Consider the following 14,226-nt stretch of genomic DNA (forward strand, 5'->3'; position numbering starts at 1 on the left):
ATTCCCATGCTCTGCAGTGCCCTGTGTCCCATCATTCCTATGCTCTGCAGTGCCCTTATCCCCTCATTCCTATGCTCTGCAGTGCCTTATATCCCCACATTCCTGTGCTCTGCAGTACCCTGTGTCTCCACATTCCCATGCAGTGCAGTGCCCTGTATCCCCACATTCCTGTGCTCTGCAGTGCCCTGTGTCCCCTCATTCCCATGCAGTGCAGCGCCCTGTATCCCCACATTCCCATGCAGTGCAGCGCCCTGTATCCCCACATTCCTGTGCTCTGCAGTGCCCTGTGTCCCCTCATTCCCATGCAGTGCAGCGCCCTGTATCCCCACATTCCCATGCAGTGCAGTGCCCTGTATCCCCACATTCCTGTGCTCTGCAGTGCCCTGTGTCTCCACATTCCCATGCAGTGCAGTGCCCTGTATCCCCACATTCCTGTGCTCTGCAGTGCCCTGTGTCTCCACATTCCCATGCAGTGCAGTGCCCTGTATCCCCACATTCCTGTGCTCTGCAGTGCTCTGTGTCCCCACATTCCCGTGCTCTGCAGCGCCCTGTATTCCTACATTCCTGTGCTCTGCAGTGCCCTGTGTCTCCACATTCCCATGCAGTGCAGCGCCCTGTATCCCCACACTCCTGTGCTCTGCAGTGCCCTGTGTCTCCACATTCCCATGCAGTGCAGTGCCCTGGATCCCCACATACCCATGCTGTCCAGTGCCTTATAACTCAAGAATGTTTTAATCTCGCTCATTTCTAGAACCAATTCTTTCCCAGTGGGTTTGGAAATAATTTCCACATCAGTGCTAATGACTTTCTCCAGCTCCTGATGGCTTCTAAACAGCAGTCATCCAACGGTCATATTGGCAACTTGCCACAAACCCTGTATAACTTGCATAAACTGCAGCAGATGGCAGCTGCCTTTCTCTTTAACATGGTATATTGAGTGAAGACCTCAGGTCCCGCATGCAATGCTCCAACCTGATACGTGCAGCCAGGAATGTGATTGCCATGAGCCTCCCCACTCCATTAACATTGATGGAGGCCCATCCATAGGCCACACTTTGGGCACTAGGAGTATGCTACTCTCCCTCTGCAGGATATTAGTAATTCCCATTAAGGTGAATGGAAGTTACTTGAGTCCTGCTGCAGGAGAATATAGCCCCTGGAAGGCAGATCCCATCTGATCAGCTGCTGCAGTGTAATGATAAAGCACAGCTCTGCAAACCACCACGGACACACAATCCAGCACTCAAGCATGCATGCACTCTTTCTTTTTATACTCCTAAGGCAGAAATCCACAAATTCTAATCAGCAAAGATTGCAAGGAGGCCTTGATTAAATAGCCCTTTTCTTGTTTCCCATGATAACTTCTATTTGTCTCTTATTGAAGAACCCATGACGGAAAATAATTACCCATTTACAAACAAACCTGGTTTTATAGGTAAATGTGAAAGAATCTGACAATGTAACTGGCATGTGAAACAGACTATGGTGGAGATCTGTTTCATTTTGGTTCATTCCACTTCAGAATTAAGACTCTCTATAGTTGAGAGTCTTCCAGAACGATTGCAAAGTTCCTTCCAATGGCAGCCAGTGATTTTATTCAAGTGGGTGGAAAAAGCGAGGGAAACTCACTTCCTACCCTAAAAGAATCAAATAAACCCTGATCCTTGGCTCTAGGGCATATCTGACTCCCAAGCTAATAGAAAGCAGCTCTGGCCTTAAGAGCACAAGGAACAGATTTCCCCTTCACTTTAGAATGTTTGTGGGTTTTATCGCTTGCTAAATTCATTGTTGCCTATTATTCAGCTTAGTCCATAGCTTCAAGCTCTCTGGGTTGGTTTTCTCCTCCATCTTATGAATGCAACAAATAAATCACCGGGCAAAGAGCAGAACAAAAAAAAAGAGAAAATAAAAGTAAAGCAAAATGTAAAAAAGAGCAAGTGCTGGATGCATGTGGATATCTGTGAGGTGAATGTTTGCCAGCAAAAACAGAGGCTTTAAATGGAGTGTACATTATAGTTTACCAGCATCTGGCTGATTTTTTTCAAAAAAAATCTTTCTCAATTACTAGAGATGTCTGATGCTGCAGCCTCTCTCTCTAATGGAATTTTTCCCTAGATACACTTCATTCATCCTAAACATTTATATTTCAATCCAGGGGCCGGCTTTCTTCCCCATCCTCCAGACCTCCTTAAGGGATAATACAGTAATACACTGAGAAAGCAATGACAGCCTGATTCCATTAAGTTCTCTCCTTAAACAGTCTTATGTTATAATACAAACGGAGTCCTTCTTATACTCACATAAATCAGGTGTTCAGCAGATCTAATCTCCTAACAGGTTCATCCTTTCATCACTTAAGAAGCATTTTATCTTATTTAAAGTGATAGAAATTGATGATCGCAGTTTTATTCCTTTATTCTCAGAACTGGTCTCCTCGTCACTGTAATTTGGTATTCCGGGGATTCTTTTAATTCATTGGAGAGGTTTAGTCTTTAATCCAGACATCCATTGGAAGTGGATTTTGTGTTCTTATATCAGGGTTATAGCCAAGGCCAGATCCCTGCGCCCTTTATTCACATGACTAATCCCAAGGGGCCTGATTCTGAACCTTTGGAAAGTACTGAGGGCCCTGATCACCTACTGATCCCAGCGTCAGTTACTGCTCTGCACCTGACAGCGTCAGGCTGATTGACTTCAGTGGGCGTGGTGTTTGCTCAACACCTGCACTGATTTTAACCTCAGTCACCGATGTACACACGCTGTTTACTGTCCTGCAGATCTTCCTCAAGCAAACCTCCCCAACGATGTCGGGATAAGAGGCCTGAGTAAAGACTGCACTGCTGGTTCCCACTGATTTCAGCGGAAGGAGGATCAAACTCCGGGGGGTAGGTCTTGATCCAAACCCAGTGAAGATAATGGAAAGACTCCCATTGACTTCAGTGCGGTTTTGGATCAGGTGTTTAGCAGGATTTCACCAAGACTTCTAAGCGCTCGACAGAGAGTTAAAGAACACGGCACATGAGATGTAATTAACTACACACAGATCATGACCTCTGGAGACCATTAAAAAATGTGGTACTTCAATGGAGTTGTTTTTTTTCCAGGGTGATAGAGACCATAGTTCATCCCTGTGTCTTTACAATGATAGCAAGAACCAACCTCAAACTGCAAGAAAAAATACCTGCCTGTATATTGACAACCACCCAAAAGCTGGAGAACTTTAATAGTTATTTTATGGATAACTTTTGGAAGCATTGAAATAAAATATGATGAGCAATTCCATCACAAGCAGAATTACTTTTTTACTTGTAAGCATTTTTGTTTGGCTATTTAAATATATATTTGTATGTGCCTAGGCACATTTGAATTAAGCCATTAATAGTATATATTTATTTATATACTATTATATATGAGATATTTATTGCAGTACACTGCAAAGGTCACCTTTTGTTTGGATTACTTTCCTATCTAATTCCACTTTTAAACTTCCTACTTACACTGTTTTTTTCTCTCTATGCAGAATATTGTGCTTTACTTATATTTCAGGTTTTATTGCCAAGATGTTACTTCATCTCCTAATTGCAGACCATGTCTCCTGGCATCAGCACAAATGATCAGACTCAGACTTCTGAATGGGGAAGAACAGTTCATTTAAAATGAAAATCTGGAACTTGTTCAAAATGCAAGTCGTTTTTCTATTTCTTTTCTTCTGGACAAAGAACCAGATTTTTTTTAAAGGCTCAAGGACCATGGATTTGCTGGTGTGTCTGGTAGGTGGAGTGAAGCTTGTGGGCTGTCCATTTCTCTGTCCCGCTTTCAGAAGTAGAATAGGTGCAATGCAAATATTGTGAAGGATCGGAGACGTCTTTTATATTCACATAACTTGTAAAAATGGTCACATTTTTCACATATTCTTCCCTTTTAGTTAGGAATAGTGAAAGCTCAGATTTGACACCACACAAGTTTTACAACTAACTATTGCTAAAAAGTTGTTTACTTTTGAAAATTATACCCTACATAAAAACCCAAAACACAGACTCTAAATGTGCTTTGTGTTCCATAAATAACCTAGCAGAGGACCACTGATCTGTAACTTTGGCCATGCTTATTACTGCAGGCTACCCTTGGCTGCACATCAGTCAAAGGTCATGAGGACGTAGTATTGTACATGGCACAGAAAACTTCCAGCTATCTTGAAGTTTTCTTTCATTCTAATGTCAGGGCTTAGGAAAGCAGCTCTTCCCAAAATGAAATAGAAAAAGAAACATTTGGTTTCCAAAAGGCTGCTGGACTAGGTACTTAGTTATATTCACTAGTCAGGTGAGTGTCCGATCTGCATTTTCAATGTCTGCTCTTGCTCCCAGATAGTTTCCTGCAGTAGGTGAAATTCCAATAGTCCTGCTCTGCTCCGAGGTGTGGCGTTAATGTAAAGCCTCCATGTCGAACAGTTAAACCCCCTTTGATCGGTTTGTTCCCCAAGAGGGAAGGCCCAAGGGACAGCAGGAGTGAGGGCTCTAAGAACCCTGGCTGATGGTTGTGGACTCTGTCACCTGGATGACTTCATTCTCTACCAAGGCTTGTCCCCCGTCGCCATTGAGCTGTCTCAGTCTCAGGTTTATAGATCCGTAGGTTTTCCTTGGCCCCCGGGAGCCCGGGAAGGTCCGCCTGCGGTACAGCTCCCCCTTGTACATGGAGACCAGCAGCAGCCCGGAGAGCAGCAGCCCCCCCAGCGTCAGCAGGCCCAGCCCCGCGATGATACACCTGTCCAGGTGGGAGCCCAGGCGCGCGTAGTACATCTCCAGCCTCTCCATCTCCCGGGCCGTCACTGCGGCGGGGTCCACCCGGGGCTCCCGGGGGACGCTGTAGGCGATCACCACCAGCACGATCCCGCTCACGAGGAAGATCAAGGCCGAGACGAACCCATAGTCCACGGAGTGGCCGGCGGGCTCTGGCGGGGGCCCATCCTCCGACCTGGGCGAGAGGTCTCCCCGCTGCGCCCTGGCCCGGGCGGCGCCTCCCCGGGGGCCGCTCCCCGCCTCCCCGCCGCTCCGGAACCAGGTTTCCTCTTCCTCCGGCGCCTGGTAGGAGGCGTTGTCCAGGCCGGCGGTGGGAGCTGTCCGCGGTGCTGAGCAGCCCCCGGCGCCCTGCCCGAGGCGGCTCAGCTCCAGGGGGCAGGAAGTCGCCATGGGCCAGCGGCTCCCCGGGGCATCCCCGTCAGCGCCGGCTCTGCGGAGACACGAGACGGGCCCGCAGGCCGGGCTGTGAAGAGCCCGCAGCTCCCCGGCCGCGCCCTGCAGCGCCAGCGGCCCCGGCCCGCTCACCGCGGCTCGGGAAGCGCCGGGCAGGACCGAGCTTCCCCCGCGCTGCGCCCCGGCGCCCCGCACCCCCCGAGCCAGGGGCCGCCCGGGGGTCACCGCCGAGCGCCGCGGCCGCGGGGTGCGGGTGCATGGAGGAGCCCTGCCCGGTGCACACGGCGACGGCACCTCCCGCCCCCTGGTTGTTCTCCGCCTACCTGCGCGGGCCGCGCACCGCGGGCTGCCTGCGCCGGGGGCCGGGCTGGGCTGCGGGCAGCCCGCGGGAGAGCTCCGCTCCGCCACCCCCGCCCCCCGGGCGCTGGGGGCCGCTGCTCCGGCCGTGCCGCGCCCCGCTGCTTTCATCTGGCAGCGCCCCGGTGCCCTTCCGCGGCGAGGATGGAGGTCAGGGCGGCGGCGGGGCTGGGCTGTCCCGCCCCTGCGGCCCCGGGAGTCGAGTCACGCAATCCCCCGCCCAGCTCGGCACCAGCCTCCTCCCTCCCCGGCCCGGCCCGGCCCGGCCCGGCCGCCCTACATTCCCCAGGGCTGGCACCGCCAGACACACCTGCCCCAAGCACCCGACTCAGCCGCCAGCCAGAGCGCCGGGAATCGGCTCGGTCCCCCGGGGAGCAGCGGCCCCCCCAGCTCCCCCCGCCCCAGCTGGCTCTGCCGGAGCCCGGATCGCCTCTCAGTGGGGGGCGGTAAACAAAGGCGCCGCCAGGTGCTCACGCAATGGCCCAACGGAGCAAATCAGGCCCCTGCTGCCAGACGCTGATCCCCCGCGAGGCCGGGGCGCAGGGACACCTACCTGGCTGGGCAGAGCCAGAGCCGCCCTGCCCGGGCGCTCGTGCCCGCGGGCTGCTCCGGCGGGCCGGACCGGGCTCCCTGCGGAGCAGGTCGGGGACGTCCCCTCTGTGCCCGGCAGCCAATGGGGCCGGCGGCGGAGAGCGGCGGAGGGGCCGAGCGGGCGCGGTGAGGAGAGACAAGCCAATGAGGGCCCATACGCAGGCCAAGCACAAGGAGCCAGATCCCGGCTGGCGAGAGAGGCCTGCCGGGGAGGAAGTCCGCGAACGCCCATCCCTGGCTGGGCTGTGCTGGGGGGCGACGCAGAGACCAGTGGGGTCATTTCACCCGTCACTCAAAGCAGGGAGGGGTCCCATAGGGGCTGGGGCCAGGGCCCGCTCCTGCAAACTAAGTCAGTGTATGTCAGTGGACTCTGGGATCAGCCCTACAGGGTCCGATCTCTACACGGATGAAGCAATTGCTCTTGGGTCTCAGAGGGGCAGCGTGCTAGTCTGTATCAGCAGGAACAAGGAGGAGGCCTTGTGGCACCGTAGAGACTAACACACTGATTTGGGCATAAGCTTCCCTGGGCTAGAACCCACTTCATCGGATGCATGGAGTGGCCCATACAGTAGCAGGTGTAAATAGACAGCACATGAACAGATGGGTATAATGCACCCCGCAGAGCAGCAGGACCATGCCCCAGCCCTAGAACAGTCTGAGAGCTACACACACACACACACACCCACCCACCCACACACACCGCCTTCCTTCCCACATTTCTACTACCTGCTTTCTTCATACAGTGCTTGACATATTCCAGACACTGTTAACCCTTCCATTTCCCAATCTTTGTGGTGACCTGCTGGCATGAGAGTGGTTCCTAAACTATGTGTTATTTTAGTTTTAGTACCTGTACCTAGAGATTGTGTTGTGGGCATAAGTACAGAATGATATGGGGCCAGGAGGGATTCAAAGCCACCTAGGGAATGCAGACCCCCAATGCCCAGGCATTGTAAGGCAGTGCTGTCTCTCAGGCAGCTTCAAAATCTCAGCCATAACAATCCATACAGTTCTCAGCCGGACATGCAGATGCTCTGACACCATGCTGATGAGTGTGGTGAAATAACTAGAATAGAATAAAATATTAAACCACATTTATCTCAGGAGCAATTATTCTAGTGTATCTGACACAGTTCCACCATGGATATATTTGGCCCATTATCACTACTGTTCATAAGATTAACGATGTGGATTATGTTTATCTTCATTATCCATCTCTGAGTAAGCTTTAACGTTGCCTTTTAAAAAAAAACCCTATTGCTAATGTTTTGGGGGGGAGTGGGGGGGAATTTAGCTGCTTTGTCACACTTTCTGATCTGACTGGGATGCACCCAGTTCTGTTAACTGAGTCGGCAGGTCTCAGCCCAGTGTAGAAATGTGTCCACACTGCAGCTGGAACTAAATGGCATCCTTGTAAATAGCCTTAGTCGAGAGGCCAAGGACTGACTAGGGATGGAGACTGAATTTTCCTCTCACCCCTAGAAGCAATCTCTGAAGGTCGCGGCTGGGGCACCTTGCTGGGGTGTTGTATGGGAGGTTTGCACTGTCATTCGCTGTCTTGTACCTGTTCCATGGATACGGGGTTCCAGTCTCTGTTTTTGTCAGGTCAGGAATTCTTCCAGGGCAGTTCCCTGGCCTGTGTTACACAGGAGCTCAGACTGTGTGATCTGGCCTTAGAATCTGTGCATCTCTGAGCAGCTGTGGCTGTTAAGTCCATCCTGGCAGAGAAACCTCAGAGGGGCTGTGGAAAGATGCTGATTAGCAGGCTGGAGACCACCAGGAGGTGGTATGAACGACTACAGCTGAGGGGTGACCTGATTTCCTGCCCCACCCTGCTCCAAGGGGTGAACCCCTGCAATCTAGGGGAAGGGCTTGGGAAACCCCTGTTACAGGGTGAAGGTCTGGAGAATTGGTGTTTTGAAGATCTAGTTGTGGAGCTGAGGGAAAGCTTTGGATGGCTGAAGTCTTTGAAAAGTGACTGATCTAATGTGAAGGAGACCTGAGGAAACCAGGTGCTGAGGGAAACCCTCAGGCTGAGCAGCTCTCCGGTGCCAGTGTGGGGATGTAACTTGACTTTGGAGACCCTCTGTTGAACTAGTCTCCTGAAAGGGAGGTTTGGTTTGGACCTTTGTATTCTGTTTGAGACCATCCCCTGTGGGGGAAATTGAGCCTTAGTGACCCTGACGAGGGTCTGAATTGGCAGGAACCCCCTTCGCCCCTTTCATGTGTCTCAAGTTGAGCTCCCAAAGCATCAAGGCACCGCAGATCACTAGTCACTTCTGAAAAATCTTGGCCTGCAGTGATGAGCCAACAAGCATGATAAAGTCACCGCCCTATAACGCCCCCAACTCGGATCTGTGACAGGTGGCAGTGAAATGCTCTTTCTATAACCATGAACATACAGGGACCGGGAGAGACAGCACCACGTGTGGCAGCATAAACTCCCCCTTCGCATGCTGTAAGAAACAAGCTCCCTCTTGCCACACTTCAACCAAGAAGGTCTCGGGCGGGGGGAGGGGGGGTTCATGCAGCCCTTTCTTCACTTGCAGACCTTTCCTCCTGCTCTGACATTCAGGACGCTTTCCCCTTCCGATGTGCCCCTGTTACTTTGACTATTTTGTACAGGGGTTCCCCCTATACTTCCTTCCCTTCCCCTCCCCGAAATGTCCTCCTTAGGCTGTGATAGAGCCTGTATCCAATGGTGCAGGAAGGAGGTGAAGGGAAGCACTGGCAGAGCCATGCAGCTGTTTTCACACTTAAATAAAAGGCTTTGTCACAGCTTGGCCAAGGAGGGAGTCCGGGCCACTTGGCCAACCAACTCCTGGGAAGTGTAGCTCACCGGAGAGCTAGATTTGGTTCCTCGCAAACATCGGGAGGCTTTGGCGTGTAGCACAGCGTCCCAGCCGTGGGATATGAAGTGGGGAAGGGTGGATAAAGATCTGGGGGAGGGAGCAGTTTTCTGTATCCTCGCCTTGGAATTTGTTTCCCTTCGGCTTGATCTAAACACAGAAGTAAGACCTAGTTTGGATGCAGTTATGCCACCACAGCTAGTTCCCGTACAGGAAGGGGAACGCGCTAGACCAGGTGTTGACTCCACTCCACCTTAGTATTTTCTTTCAACGTGGAGGTTCCTCCCCCATTACAATAGCAGGAACGGGACTGCCTGCTGGCATAGCTAATGCATTTGGCCTGGCCACCCCCCTGTCTTGACGGAGGGGTGGCTGGGCCAAACCTGAGAGGTGGTGCAACCTGGTGTGCCAGGCTGCAGTGCCACTCAGTAGATTAGCCCCAGCTGCTGCTCCATCATGCCAGCAAGAAAGGGACTCTGCTGTTACACCACACAGATCTGGTCATGATCCAAGTTGTGGGGGGTGCTGGGTCTCCTGCAGCCCCTCATTGTGCCCCTGCTGAGTTCAGGTTCTCAAAGGAGGGGGTCCTGGCTCCCCTGTTTAAAAAGCGGGGGAACAATGGCCTTTTGCCACCCCCACCCTATCTCAGGCTCCCATGGCTCCATCTCCCTAGAAAATTTGATGCCCCTCACAACCCTTGTTGAGAACCTGAGATCTAGTGCTGCAAGCACTTTTATAGCAGCATAACTGTGACCACACTGGGGGTTGTGTTAGCGTAACTAGCTAGGCAAAGAAAATCTCACACACACCCAACCACCATAGTTATACCAGCACAAACCAGTGTGTAGGCCAGGCCTTAGAACAGCTCCATTTACTCTACTCTGGTGCATTCTGACAGCAAACAACTTGTCCTTGGGAAGGATTTGTGAGTCCTGGGGAAAATCCGGCTCAGAGCAGGGACAGGCAACGTGGTGGTAACATAACTTCCGCCATTGCTGGGGGGCTGGACTCAGAAAATCCTCCTACAGATAAGGCCGAAGAGTTCGCCACAGACGGACGGATGGATAGGAAGAGAAAGGGAGGCAACCCAGAAGCAAGGAGCTCCAGGGGCCATCCGGCTGGACAGCAGCATCCGCAGAGCAGTGACCGGCGTGGGCAGCAGAGAAACCCCTCGCTCTCCCTTCCGGAGGGCAGCAGGATTTTAACAAGTGGCTGCTGCAAAGGGCCAAGAGCTCACTCCAGCTCCCCGTGACTGAGGCTCTGCTCTTCTTTCCAGGAAGTGCTCTCCGAGCTCCACTTCCCCAAATACCATCCCACCTCGAGCCCTTGAGCTGTAGGCAGACACGATGCCCTGTCCCCAGCGGACCGGTCCCAGTGTCTGTACACCCCGGTCAATCCCAGGTCCTCTGATGTGTGTCAGAGCTAGGCACCCCCACAAGGGCACAGGTGTGCGCATGCCCAGGAAGCATGGCTGAGTGGTTACAGTGCTGACTTGGGTGACCCAGGTTCCATCCTTGTTCTGCCACAGCCTCCCTTTGAGACCGTGGGAAGTCACTTAGCCTCTTTGTGCCTCAGTTCCCCAGCAGTAAAAAGTGGTGAACTGCCCTGCCGTGCCCCACGGGGGTGTTGTGAGATGCTAAAATACTGCAGTGATGGGTCCATAGAAGTACCTGAGCTGTGTGTGAACATATGCACTGACTGCACTTGGAGCCTGGTTCACCACTGTGCCCCTCCAGCTGTGCTGGTGTAGCCCATACGATGTCAGTCGAGTTACACTGCAATAAAAACGGAGTAGTGCAGGGGTGAATCAGGCCTGTCTATGCTGAGAGGTGGTATCAGTTTCCTGCCTGCTACCATCCCTCTCTTGGACTTGTGGGAAAACAAACCTGATGGCCCAACAGGACTTTTCTCTCACCTTCTCTTGGCCAAGCCACGTGGCGCTGTCTGCATGCTCTGCTTACATCTCTGCACTGGGTTAGCTTCCTCTCTTAGCTCTGCTTTATGCAGTTAAGACAGTCACTAAATCCATCTGGAAATTTCCATTACATGCGCCTGACAAAGTGGGTATTCACCTACGAAAGCTTATGCTCCAATACATCTGTTAGTCTATAAGGTGCCACAGGACTCTTTGTTGCTAAATCCCTCTGATGTTTGTTCTCGTCTCCACTCTGCATCTGTTAACCTGAGCGATTGCACTTGAAACGTTGCCACCAGAATAACAAGCTCCCTTCGTATTTTTCCTGCACACCTCTCCCAGCTGCTGTGTGCTCCTTTTCCCCGTCTGGTGGGCATCTGCAGTGAGAGAGAGGCTGTTGGCCTTCTTGCTTAGCTTGGGTTGTTTTCTCTTTTGACAGAGGCAAGGAGCCCTCTCCTGCATTCTCTGTCAAAGCACTTGAGGTCAGGTGCTGTTTTGCATGACTCACTGCTGCCTCCCTGCTTTGCTTGGAGTGCCGCAGTCAAAAACACACATTTTCAAAGTTGAGTCACCAGTTGCTTTTATTCTGCTCACTGCTCAGTGCTGCTGCACCGGGGAAACTGCAGAGCTTGTGCAGCCGACTCCGATCTGCTCAAGGACGAGGTGGTAGCAGAGAGACGATGTCCCAGAGTCCTTAGGAGGTCCATGAGTGTGCCCAGCCAGCAGGGTGGCAGATTGCCTGGTGGCTTTGGGCTGCCAGAATGCAGCTGGAGGAGGAGCAGAAACTGCATCTAGAGCACACGCTGGCCTGGCTGAGGAGAGAACTGGTAAGACATCTTCAATTTTACAGCCCTCCCTTCCCTCTGCGCAGCCAGAGAGAGATGCAAACATGCAAGCACACACCCAGCCAAGGCTGTGAGCACAGGGGGACAGGCAAACCCACACACTGAAACACACAAAGCTCCTGCATAAACACACATGCAAGCTCACACCGCCACAGAGAGGGGCTGTTCTCCGTCAGTGTTTGTGCACACACCTTTGAAATAAACATGCAAGCATGAACATTCATTCATACAGAACCACACACACTCACATGCACACAAACATACAAGCAGAAACATTCAGAGAAACACGCATTTGCCAGCAGCAATACACATTCCCAGCAGCAAACCTGTGTGTGCCCACACAGACAGACACAGAGACTCACTGACAAACACATATAAGCAAATAGTCTGCACATCAGGCATGAGTCTCCCTCTCTAATCACAATTAGCATGTATATGGCACTTTCACATTCAGTGTATTTTGCACGCCCTAGGTGCCGAATCCCCTGGCACTGCTGTGAGCTAGGCGGGTTTTATTTCAAAGGGACTGCGGGGGAAACAGGCCGAGAGATTGTGTTCTTCTCTGCTCCAGGTGAAGTGAGTGACAAAACTCCTACTAACTTCAACAGGCTCAGGCCCTACAGGACTCGTCCAAGGCCATGGGGGAGTCGGTGTCAGTGATTAGAACACAGGAGTCACCTGTTCCCAGAATGACTAATCCCTGGCATCCTGACCTGCTGACCTTCCCCCATTAGACACTGTACAGTGCTCCTTGCTGTCTGTCCCAATCCACCTCCTGGCTCCTCCCCTGCCTCAGTAAACCTCCTCCCACACCCTGCATTGGGAGGAGCAATCGCCACAGCAGCCACTGTGTCCCTGTCATGCCTCTGTAGCCTCGGTCTCCTGCTGGGAAGGAGGGCTGCCCCTAGCCCCCAGGATTCCTCCTGCCCCCGCTGGGAAGGGCTGTCTCCCCCCTCCTTGTTGTCTCTTGAGACAGTCTCTTTGGCTGACCCCAGCCGCCCCCTTTGCTCCGCGTCCCTTTCACCACCTCTGGGCAGCACTGGCTAGCCAATGCTCTGCAGCTCTGGAGTGGAATGAAGCTAGGGGACTAGAGCAGCCGGTGGGGTGGAAAGGGAGCTTGTGAACTTACCATGGGGTCAGTTTTATATCCCGGCCCCTAAAGCTCATAGCACTGGGAAGACCTTTGAGTGTTACATCATGGGCTAGTCTGGCAATAGCGTACCTGTGTGGGAGATCGCTCCATGCACTGGGGGGTGATCTTAGCAAAGTCCTCCTTATGTCACCACCTTTGGCTGCCTAATCCAGAATGCCACCCAGATTCAGCTGGGTTTGGGTCGGCGTGCACAGGGAAGCAATCCCAGTCACCTTAAACCTAAAGTGCTCTTGCTGGGGTGGGCAGTGGTTAAAGTGAACTGGGATGAGCAGGGTCCTCCTCCCCCCAAAATACGTAAGCTGAGGGATGGTAGAAGACGCTTCCCCTGGTAAATCCTGCTACTCGGGAGGGCTGACCACAAAGCCAAATGAACTACAAGAAGAAAAACCCTGGAATATAGACTTCAGGAGCTCCGATACCATGGCAACAAGGATGGGATGGATGGCTAGATAGGAGAAGGCCAAGATTAAAACCTACAACTCTGGAGGAGGAGCAGCAGGGGAGAACCACACTCAGACAGGGATGCCAAAGGAAAAGAGAGATCGGTTAGATGGAGAAGAATCGGAGTGAGCTTGCGGCAGTGGATGTGGGAGAGAGATGTGGTGCGGGGGCTGGGAAAATAACGAGAAATAGAGTCGGACGGAAGGAGAGAGACGCCGCTGGTGGGCAGAGAGGTGTGGGGGTGCCGAGAAGAGGAATTAGAAGAGGGGTCAAAGAAGGGATTGGCCAGGAGGAAAGTGGCAGCACAGTAGGAAAGGGAGGGAGAGCCTGGTTGTCAGTGAAGGAGAAGCGAGAAGGGAGCGAGAGAGATGGGAAGCAGATAAATGGCCCATAAATGAGAGGAGAAGGAGGAAAGTTGGGAGAGAAGAAACGAAAAGGGGAAAGAGGGAGATACACGAGCAGGGCTGGGAAGCTGGTTCTGTTTATTTAGGTTCCTCCAATGCATCGTTAGTTTGCTGGAGGAAAAGGGGAAGTGTGTGTGTGTGTGTGTGTGTGTGTGCGCTGAACTCCATCCTGGCCCAGGGCAGAGCTGGCATTCGCTCCCAGCTCTGCTGGGGAGGTAAAGTTTCATTCCTGCCTCTTTAGTATTCATAGCTTTTCACAGCAGACTGAACACCAGCAGCTGAATGCAGCTCAAGGTGACTCAAAGGTCAGGTTTTGATTATGAGAAAAACAGCTGAGCATTTCTGGAGCTAGCTAAAAGCTCCGGGGTAGCTGCATACTGAGGCGAAGAACTGCGTCTACTGAGGCACTTTCTAACACTCCTGCTGCCTTGCTGTTACACACCTGGACATGTGCTTAGATAGAATCTCTAAATACAAACAAT

At 52.4% G+C, this 14,226-nt stretch overlaps 1 protein-coding gene across 1 annotated transcript; it reads right to left on the reverse strand.

Moving 5' to 3' along the window:
• Positions 1 to 3,445: 3,445 nt before the first annotated feature.
• TMEM74B (transmembrane protein 74B) lies at positions 3,446 to 5,186 on the reverse strand. The gene has a single exon (XM_044986427.1). The coding sequence runs from the start codon at positions 5,184 to 5,186 to the stop codon at positions 4,515 to 4,517; it is 672 nt and encodes a 223-aa protein (XP_044842362.1). The 3' UTR covers positions 3,446 to 4,514.
• Between the last annotated feature and the right edge of the window lie 9,040 nt (positions 5,187 to 14,226).

Source organism: Mauremys mutica, chromosome 13 (assembly GCF_020497125.1).
Source record: "Mauremys mutica isolate MM-2020 ecotype Southern chromosome 13, ASM2049712v1, whole genome shotgun sequence".
Lineage (NCBI taxonomy): Eukaryota > Metazoa > Chordata > Testudines > Geoemydidae > Mauremys > Mauremys mutica.